The sequence below is a fragment of the Zeus faber genome (genome assembly GCF_960531495.2).
Source record: "Zeus faber genome assembly, chromosome: 4".
Lineage (NCBI taxonomy): Eukaryota > Metazoa > Chordata > Actinopteri > Zeiformes > Zeidae > Zeus > Zeus faber.
Genome location: NC_137191.1, coordinates 13,626,435 through 13,637,128, shown reverse-complemented (window position 1 = coordinate 13,637,128; position 10,694 = coordinate 13,626,435). Strand labels below are relative to the sequence as shown.

Below are 10,694 nucleotides of genomic sequence, written 5' to 3'. Positions count from 1 at the left end.
AATATGCTTCACGTTACAGAGAATACATTTGAGAAAATTGAACAATAAAAATTGGGAAGTCTATCCTATTGTACCAATTTGACGATGAGTCCTAAATGTGGTCAGACCGTAAGAGGACTTATTTTTCAGCGAAATGGGAAAGTGTCAGTAAGTGCCGTGACCTTCGTGGCAAGACGTAATGATCTTCCAAACCAGTGATTCATCATGTTTAAGAGAGAGGAAGAGAGTTGTCGTGTAAAACAAATTGCTCTTCTCTTGTTAACACCCAATCTGCTTTTCCTTCAGGGATCCGAGTCTGAGGTGGTTTATACCGACTCTCTTGGATTAAGGACCTCGGACCTGGATTTTGGAACACGGGGGGCTTTGGAATGAGTCACAACCCGAGCCTGATTTCTTCCACGGTTAGGATTCACCCTCCGAGGAGAGGGGATTGAGTCGGGATGGAAGGGGTTCAAACCTTTACAGCACCGCTCTGGTATTTGGACGCGCTCATCTGGCGTGGCGTTTGAGCGTCCGTGGGGGGCGCTGACGGGGGGCGGTTTCGCTGGGAAGCCCCTGGAGTTGGATGACTGGATCAGAAACCTCGAGAAGAGGTTGGCGTCCTGCGTTGCTGGCTGCTGGCGCCATGACCTTTGACTGGTACCAACCCCTGTCTGGCCTCGCCAAAGTAAGACGGAAAGTGAATGGGCGTCGCAACACTTTGCCCAGCAGGTGGTGGAAAAAAATCGTCTAAGGCGGAGGGAGACTTTCCGTATTTTCTTCAATGTATGAATCCCGACAGATCATAAAAAAAATTTGCTAACCCTGAACTTCAAGCTACCGAGGACTACATCGATACGGTACGAGCGTCTTCGGCGGGACCACTCGCCGCCCAGGCCAATCTAAACACGCGGCGGACTGAGTGCGTGGAAAGCGGCTGAGTCAGATCAGATGGGGGCCGGCTATGACCCCGGTTTGACCTTGCAGTGACAGTTGACCTCCGGTCCTGGCTCTCCACCTGCTCTGCTGCCTGGGTTCTGGAACGCTCCGCCCCGGGGCCCAGAACGAGCCAATCAGGATGAAGAAGAGCCGCAGTGTGCTGTCGGTGACTGGAGAAGAGGTGAGATGCAGAACGCAAACAAACAATCAAAAAAACAAAAAACAAACACACACACACACACACACACACACACACGAGAAGAGGATTTTAGCTGTGAGTGAATTCCAACTTCAGTGGCAGTTTGGCGGGTCTCACGTCGTCAAAATTAGTGCAGGTTAGGAGAAGAAGACTGCAAGTTTATGTAAGTGCGTGTGTGTGTGTGCGTGTGTGTGTGTGTGTGTGCGTGTGTGTGTGTGTGTGTGTGTGTGTGTGTGTGTGTGTTCTGTGACGATAGCCGACCGTGACACATCTCATAATCAGCTCCTTTTATTATTTTCCTGCGGATCTGTAGGCACCAGGCAGCACTCGTTACTGAACTGTATTATATCCCTGCCTTGAGAATGTGAAGCACTCGGTCAGTCTTTTCTGTCAGAGAGTCCTAGTCAAGGGTAAATTCTTGGCTTCCTCGGGCACAGCGATCCACTTCCAGATTCCTCTTTTATGTCTAACAGCTTTGGCTGAAAGACATAAATAGAGCCATTACTCGAGTGTTTTATTATTGATTATGCTGAGTGTGTGCCCTTCAATTTGTGTGTGTGTGTGTGTGTGTGTGTGTGTGTGTGTGTGTGTGTGTATGTACTGTATATGTGTGCCTGGATTTGAGCATCTCCCCACATCTGGGTCTGGACGACATCAAACGCAGCATGGAAGCAACACGGCACTGTTGCCTAGCAACTGCTGCCATTCCCCCAGTGTTTTGTTGCTACGGTACTGCAGTGCAGATCAGCCTCTAAGAGCTCAGTCTGTAGAGGCCTGAGCCCAGACAGACACACACTCCCACACACACACACGCCTATTCCCACACATATGTGAGCCTGGACACCAACACACAGACACAGACACAGAGAAACACACACACACACACACACACACACACACACACACACACACACACACACACACACACACACACACACACACACACACACACACACACACACACACACACACACACACACACACACACAATAAACAAACAGGTACAAGGAATGTATCCATACACATGGTTCTACGTTTTAATGTCTCAACTGAATCTCGATATTCACAGCTCAGGCTCTGAGCTGTGAAACTTCCAGTGATGTAACGGCACTCACCAGTTAAGCTACTGGTAGATTTTTAATTTTTTTTAATTTTTTTTTAGTATGGTTCAGTACAAGTTATTTTATAATAATTTCACCTCAGAATTGAAATCAGCTGAATTGAAAATACTTCCCACAACCATCCAAAGCACAGTGTGGCCACAGTTTACATCCCAAAATGCTTGAATATTCACTCCTCCATACGTAACAGTAGAAACACAACACTATGTTATCGATTAATTACACCAAGATTGTTTTTCCTCCTCCACCTGTGTGCTGCGTTTTGTCTGTCAGGGTAATGAGACGAACGTGACATGTGGAGGGGAGAAGGCAGAGTCGTCTCGCTACAGCCGCTCCTACACGTCTGGGGCCACACTGGGGACGGAGCTGCGCAGAGGGAGAAGCAGGAGACTGTCATCCAGCCTCCAGGTGCTGAGACGTGGGGGATGGAGCGAGAGCGTCCGCCCCTAGTCGGCATTTGCCTATCCGCCCTAAGAGTTTAGCCCGGCTCGAGCTCCGCGCCTCTAGCTTGACCTGCGACCTCTGACCCCCACGACAGGTTCCCTGCTGGCTCCGCCCCCGAGACCGGACGCGCTCCCCAGAGGTCCTGAGCAACATGTCGCGTCCCACCACCCTCCCTCTTCGCATCCCACCGCGCATCTCCATCACGCAGGCAGACGCCGACAGGTAGACACCCGGGCAAACTAAGGAACATTTGCGGTTCTGTGTTTACGCAGATGCAAACGTACATCCCGCTCCCCTAAAAATAGCCTCTCGCCCTCCTCTCGTCCTCTTGTTTCAGCTATGAGGTGGAAAACGGCGTGTCCCCGGGTCACACCCCGCTGGGCTTGCAGAGCCCAGGCCTCACCCTGCACACCTCCTTACCCCAGGGCCAGAGGAGGGAGTCCTTCCTCTATCGCTCCGACTCAGACTATGACATGTCCCCCAAGACCGTCTCACGCAACTCCTCCCTGGCCAGCGAGGGGTGAGACACAAGGCAGAGGAAAGAGGAAAACTAATAGAAAAAGAGAAAGTGTGAGAGAGAGAGAGAGAGAGAGAGAGAGAGAGAGAGAGAGAGAGAGAGTGGGGAAGCGCAGAGACTTGAACGTTAACATGTGTCTTCAAACATGCACTGTTTAAATGGTTTTGTTATCCTCTATTCCTGTCCATCCCTGGCTCAGGCACACAGCAGAGGACTTCATTGTCACCCCTTTTGCTCAAGTGAGTCATATCTTGTCGATCAACATGTTGTTTAGGTGTGTTTTAAAGTGATATATATATATATATATATATATATATATTTATATTTTTTATATAATTTTGTATAATCGTCACCCAGGTACTGGCCAGTCTACGATCAGTGCGGAGCAACTTCACACTTCTTGCCAATGTTTCCACGCCCACAATCAAGTCAGTGCCACTTTACTGTTCCCACATATTACTTTACAGTCTATGTCAGAACATGCAAGTCATTTTTTTTGAGCAAAAGAAAGGAAAGTCGTTGAGTCACACGCAATCGGAGATACGGCCGTCTGCAACGAAGTTTCTTTGTTGGTGGTGTGTGGTTTTTAGTTAATTTTGAAGAGTGTAACATTGGCAATGGTGTAACACTGTGTGCTTATGACCCCAAAATCAAAGCAACCAATCTGCAGATTTTTTTTATGATTTATATTTTTATGATATGTTCTATTTATGGCTATGTTTACTTGACTTCATTAAAAAAAAGAGACAATGGGCTATTGTGTACTTGAGTAATTGTCTCAGTGTACTCTTTCGTCTTTCTATTGTGTTCCTAGTTTACCGTAACCTGCAGCGAGTTGGAGCCCTTGTTACTTCAAGGTCTAACTATGTAATATCACCATACAGCTTAAAAAGTGCATGGTCATCTAACTAGAGTCATGTCAATAGAAGGTCCCCCCTGGGTGGAGTTTGTCCGGGTCCCAGAGCAACGCTGTCTGAGCAGCAGTACCAGCAGCTAGCGCTGGACACGCTGGAGGAGCTGGACTGGTGCCTGGACCAGCTGGAGACCATTCAGACCCACCGCTCCGTCAGCGACATGGCTTCCAACAAGGTACGCACACCCTCCCTGAGCCATAACTGCCACCACCCAACACAGAGGTATGAAGCGAGATGACAATAGATTATTCGTGTTATAAAACATAGCAAAATTTGATTTTGTGCTACAGTTCAAGAGGATGCTGAACAGAGAGCTGTCCCACTTGTCAGAGATGAGTCGCTCCGGCAACCAGGTTTCAGAGTACATCTCAAGCACCTTCTTGGGTGAGTTGACCTGGAAAGGTTACTGCCGTCCATATCGAACCTCCATGCCTTTGCCCAGCCGGCGCTGTATGAAAACCCCCCATCTTACGCGTGTCTGCTGCTGTCAATCTCCAGACAAACAGAACGAGGTGGAGATACCATCTCCTACTCTGAAGGACAAGCCCATGAGTCACATCAGCGGGGTGAGGAAGCTGTCTCACAGCTCCAGCCTCTCCAGCACTTCGATGCCACGCTTTGGAGTCAACACTGACCAGGAGGATGAGCTTGCCAAGGTGTGCGTATGTGTCTTTGTTTGTTTGTTTGCTTGTCAGTTTCTTTTCATAATGTCCTAAAAATAACCCCTACCCAAAATAGCAATAAACATATTCACCTTGTGTGTGTGTGTGTGTGTGTGTGTGTGTGTGTGTGTGTGTGTGTGTGTGTGTGTGTGTGTGTGTGTGTGTGTGTGTGTGTGTGTGTGCATGCGTGTGTGTGTGTGTGCGCATGCATGTGTGCGCGAAACCAGGAATTGGATGACTTGGATAAGTGGTGTTTTAACATCTTCAGAGTCGCAGAGTTCTCCAGCAACAGACCTCTCAGCTGCATCATGTACACCATCTTTCAGGTAACCCAAAAAAAGGCACCATTGTCTTTTTCCCTGAGATTCTAAGTATGTATGTATGAATTTGTTCCACAAGACATGTGGTTAAAAGTTCGGGCTCACCCTCTCCCGTTTCAGGAACGAGAGCTGTTGAAGACATTCCGAATCCCAGTTGACACCTTTGTGACCTATGTTATGACCCTGGAGGACCATTACCATGGAAATGTAGCGTACCACAACAGCCTCCACGCTGCCGATGTCACACAGTCTACGCACGTCCTCCTCTCTACGCCTGCACTTGATGTACGTCACCATATTCAGACACAACAAGGCAAACACACACAGAGAAATGGTTCCGCATTTGCTGTTATGAAGGTCTATCACTTGGGGCTCCCTCTTCTGGCAAGCCTTGGCAAGCCATTTGCTCATTTTTTATAAATGTGTCGCTCATGTAAAAGTTGATTGGGCCCATAATAAATAGAGAACACATGCATTGTTCAATTTAAACATACACATCTTTATAAAACTGAATTTAACTACAATATTATAGAATCTCAGAGGAGAAAGGGATGGGAACCTCTGGTCCATTCTATTCCAAACAGCCTTCTGGGGTTAGGGTTACGTAGATCTGATAGAGCAGTTTTATTTTTCTAGTGTTTTGAGGTTGTCAGTCATATCTTACTTACAATAAAAAAAATAAAACCCTACCTTGGAACACATACAAACAGCCATTTTTCTTAATTGTCCTTGTCATTCAAATGACCCAACCAGCTCTGATGGAACAATGCACATGTCTTTGTAATTAACGTGCTAGCTCATAGTAGCCTACGGCCCGGTATCATATGTAATTATCAATCTGGCCTAAACAGGAAAAAGGTTCCCATTTCCATGTATAAGGTGTCCTAAAGTCCCCGGTGTACTAATTGGTATTCCTCTCATGGGTCTCAGGCTGTGTTCACTGATCTGGAGATCCTGGCGGCTCTGTTTGCAGCAGCCATTCATGATGTCGACCACCCTGGGGTTTCCAACCAGTTCCTTATCAACACCAGTGAGTGCACATGGGGAAAAAAAAACATCTCGAATTGATCTTGATGGATCCGTCTCGACCATTGACCTACTTGGCTGGTTGTGATGGCTGATCACTTCCCCCTCTGTTCAGACTCAGAGCTGGCCCTGATGTATAACGATGAGTCGGTCCTAGAGAACCATCACCTGGCCGTGGGCTTCAAGCTCCTGCACCAGGACAACTGTGACATTTTTCAGAACCTCACCAAGCGGCAGCGGCAGAGCCTTCGCAAGCTCGTCATCGATATGGTCAGAGTCCAATTAAAACACGTGCAGCACCAGTCATACCATTGCTAGCTATGACATTAAGGTGTACATGGGCACAGAGGGAAAACACCAATTTTACAGATTTCATTCTCCTTTCTCTCTCGTAAGGTCTTGGCCACCGACATGTCCAAGCACATGACCTTGATGTCTGATCTGAAGACGATGGTGGAGACCAAGAAGGTGACCAGCTCGGGTGTTCTGCTACTGGACCACTATACAGAACGCATTCAGGTACTGGGTTTCTATATGTACATTGGGCGTGCATGCTCCTATTTTGAATAACAGTGTACTTGTGTACCTAATTATATACATATACTGTATGTGCACCTGAAATACCTATACATATCTGTGTGTGTGTGTGTGTGTGTGTGTGTGTGTGTGTGTGTGTGTGTGTGTGTGTAGGTGCTGAGGAACATGGTGCATTGTGCAGACCTGAGCAACCCCACCAAGCCTCTGCCAATATACAGGCAGTGGACAGAGCGGATCATGGAGGAGTTCTTCCGACAGGGCGACAAGGAGAGGGAGCACGGGATGGAGATCAGTGCCATGTGTGATAAACACACCGCCTCAGTGGAGAAGAGTCAGGTACCACTCTGTCTTCTACGCAAATATCAGCCACTATCAGCCAATAAGCTTCACTCATCGCCCCCATGTCATCTTCTTCAGGTGGGTTTCATCGACTACATCGTCCACCCCTTATGGGAGACGTGGGCCGACCTGGTGCACCCCGACGCCCAGGAGCTTCTGGACACTCTGGAGGAGAACAGGGAGTGGTACCAGAGCACCATGCCCCAGTCGCCCTCCCCGCCGCCGGACAGACACCTGCAGCACGACCGATTCCAGTTTGAACTCACCCTGGAAGACCTGGAACACAACAACCACAACCACCTGGGCAACGACTTGGAGGGCAGGCACAAGCGAGGGAGCAACGGCACGAACCATGATGACGGCTCTATGAGTGAAGCGCAGCTGGAGGCGGAGGAGAGCCAAGACGAGGAGAATCACAACGGAGAGCAGAACGGCGTCGCGGAGGAGGAGGCGGGAAGCGGGGAAGAGGAGGAGTGGGGCGACGCGGCGAAGGAAGAAGAGCGGGACGCGGTGGATGGAGTCGACGGAGAGGATCGGAGAGCGGGACAGGAGGATTTGGGCCAAAGTACAGACAATGGTGAAAATGAGGAGGAGGCGAATGAGGAAGGGCAGGTCGATGAAGAGGTGGATGGGGAGGAAGTCGGCGCTGAACAGGGAGAGGAGACATCAGAGGAAACAAAGGGTGAGAAGGAGGAGGGAGGAGGTGAGGAGGAGGAGGAGGATGGGGAACATGGGAAGGGAGGGGAGGAAGAGAATGCAGAAATGGAGGCAAGAGAGGGGGACAATGGAGAAACTGTTGAGGCAGAAGAGGAAGAGGATGTGCCAGAGGAGGGAGGAGAAGCAGAGGAGGGAGAAAAGGAGGAGGGAGGGGAGGAAGACGAGCAGCCAAATGAAGAGGAGGATCAAGGAAAGGAGGAAGTAGAAGAAGGGGAGGCAGGGGAGGTAGAAGAAGGGGAGGCAGAGGAGGTAGAAGAAGGGGAGGCAGGGGAGGTAGAAGAAGGGGAGGCAGGGGAGGTAGAAGAAGGGGAGGCAGAGGAGGTAGAAGAAGGGGAGGCAGAGGAGGTAGAAGAAGGGGGGGCAGGGGAGGTAGAAGAAGGGGAGGCAGAGGAGGTAGAAGAAGGGGAGGCAGGGGAGGTAGAAGAAGGGGAGGCAGGGGAGGTAGAAGAAGAGGAGGCAGAGGAGGTAGAAGAAGGGGGGGCAGGGGAGGTAGAAGAAGGGGAGGCAGAGGAGGTAGAAGAAGGGGAGGCAGGGGAGGTAGAAGAAGGGGAGGCAGGGGAAGAAGGACAAGAGGACAGTTAGCTGACTGTAGAAACACGAATCATGAAGCAATGGGACAGAAAACATGAAAACCATGGAAAGGAAAAAAGGTTGTGGGGGCTCACAGAAATGGAAATACAAGAGTAGGAGAGAACGGAGAGAGCACAGAAAGAGAGACGCCACGACAGGCACAGCAGACCTCTGTGTGACGTGTAGACCGTAGAACGGTTGATGAAGAAGAAAAAAAAAAAAAAAAAAAAGGAAGGAAGGAATCCGCCTCCACTCTCCTGCCAGACGGCATGTCCTGTGGCACAGCCTTTCCACGGCTGTACGACAACGCACTCTGGCGGGAAGGTCATTGTGTGACCGGCTCTAGATGTCTTAAAAACACCCAAACACCCGACTTTGCAGCTCACAGAGAAACACTTGGGAAGAGACAAAAAAAGAAAAAAAAAAAAAAAAACATTTAACACCAAAACTAAAGCTTGACAGTATTTGAAATCCGTCCAAATGCTGTCGCTGAAGCTTATGCATCTGCCTGGCTGGACGTCCGGACTGTTACCGATGGATTTGAAACAAAAACAAAAAAACAAAAAAAAAGCGTTTTCCAAGTGAACTGTCACACAGCCACACGGTCTTCATCACCCAGCATCGATACATCCATCACTGCCATTTGGGGACGAGGGTTCGAGAGGAAGCCATTTTATCAAACTTTTGTAGCACCCTTGGGTCTAAAAACTGAAGCACTGTATCAGGTGCATGCAAAGACCTCTCCCGATGTCATGGACTATAACTGTCAGTTTGAGTGAGACGCGCGCGCGCGCACACACACACACACACACACACACACACACACACACACACACACACACACACACACACACACACACACACACACACACACACACACACACACACACACACACACACACACACACACACACACACACACAAAGTTTCTTTCTGTTTATCTTGAACTTGAAACTGCTGTGAAATGGATACTAACTATTCTTCCATTTTTGTTGGAAATGTAAAGAAAAAAAATAGCAAAAAAAAGTTGTCGAGAACCATTTCTTATTCGCGCTCTCCTCTTGAGAGCAGAACTGCTGAGTTCCAGATGCACCGGTAGCCCCTGGTCTAGGAGCAGGTAAAGGACGCCATGCTGGATCGTGTCATGTCACGACGTGTGAAACAACCTGCGCTGGGACTGGGATGTCAGTAACATTAGGGCTGTTTTTTCCTCCAGTCGTAAGCATCTGCAGCAAAACTTGAACTTGAAAGTGTCACCACCGGCTCAAGCTGGAACCCCAACCATAAATACAGCCTCACCACAGTAGAGCAGGGCGATACTGACAAAAAAACCCATATTACACCAACTTTCCCACAATACTTCAATGTCTTTCATACAATATTTAATCTAAACAAAGGGTGGATGATATTGCAGAGAATGTCTCTCAAAATAAATATATCATTTTTAACATTAACCTTCGACTGCGACAAAATAAATAAATAAATTGAGAGTTAATCAGTCACGTGGATATGATCGGGGAGTCGAGAGTCATTCGCTGTTCAGTCTGATATGTTGGTGTTAGGCAGCGGTGGCGATGCCACCAAACCGAAGGTGGGACAAAGAGTTTGTTTGTGTGGGATGAGTTACCAGTGCTGAGGGTCAGTCGAAAATGTTTGATATAATCTCTAACTTAAAAAAAATAAACATTTCTATTCTTCCCCTGAGCTCCTAACATCTCTCTGCTTAACCCTTTGTGAGCCACGTGTACTGTATGGCGTCACGTCGTATTCCCTTCCGTGCGAAATTTTAAAACTCTGGCAAATTTAGCAAAAAAAAAACTCTTTGAGGATCTCCTTCCACCAGATTCACCCAGTTATAGGTTGTTTCCCGGTCTTGGTTGTAGCTGCATTTCCTTTTTCTTTTTGGTAGTTTCCATCATATTCCGCTGCATAGTCAGTTTGATTTAGTCGCAATTCTAGCAAAGATGCAAAGACGGTGACCTGATGATGTCAATCTGTCCAACGCAGCCCTGTGATGACAGCCTTCCCTGCTTTCTTCACAGCCATTGGATGAAAGCCAGATTTTTGGAAAAGCGTCTGCCCTACGGTGGTTTGACTTTTGAAAACTAGAGTCAATCAAAATGTGGGACGTCCTCTCCGTATGTGGGACGCAGGGCGAGGGACGGAAATGCTGCAGTACAACATAAAGATGGATGCCTGGCCGCCCTATGTGGAGACCAGGGGGATTACTTTTTAAGCTATTTTACAATATCAAAAAAAAACCCACATGGTATCTAGTCTAGTAATATGTGACTGATCTTACATTGATATATCGCCCAGCTCTACACGATAAACATAATAGGTTCACAGCTAAGCTCCCCGTTTTCATTTTGATTCCAGGATGAAAACTTTTCCCATGATTGACACCGAA

At 48.2% G+C, this 10,694-nt stretch overlaps 1 protein-coding gene across 1 annotated transcript; it reads left to right on the top strand.

Annotated features, from left to right (window-relative positions):
- Nucleotides 1-1,057: 1,057 nt before the first annotated feature.
- Nucleotides 1,058-9,405, top strand: LOC307229426 (3',5'-cyclic-AMP phosphodiesterase 4C-like; the record flags this gene model as incomplete). Its single annotated transcript, XM_079999426.1, has 17 exons — nt 1,058-1,099; nt 2,512-2,646; nt 2,777-2,904; nt 3,020-3,202; nt 3,399-3,438; nt 3,557-3,627; nt 4,126-4,288; nt 4,404-4,497; nt 4,612-4,769; nt 5,003-5,101; nt 5,216-5,380; nt 6,026-6,125; nt 6,237-6,391; nt 6,518-6,640; nt 6,812-6,994; nt 7,076-7,700; nt 9,356-9,405. The coding sequence occupies 17 exons, from the start codon at nt 1,058-1,060 to the stop codon at nt 9,403-9,405; spliced, it is 2,514 nt and encodes an 837-aa protein (XP_079855552.1).
- Between the last annotated feature and the right edge of the window lie 1,289 nt (nt 9,406-10,694).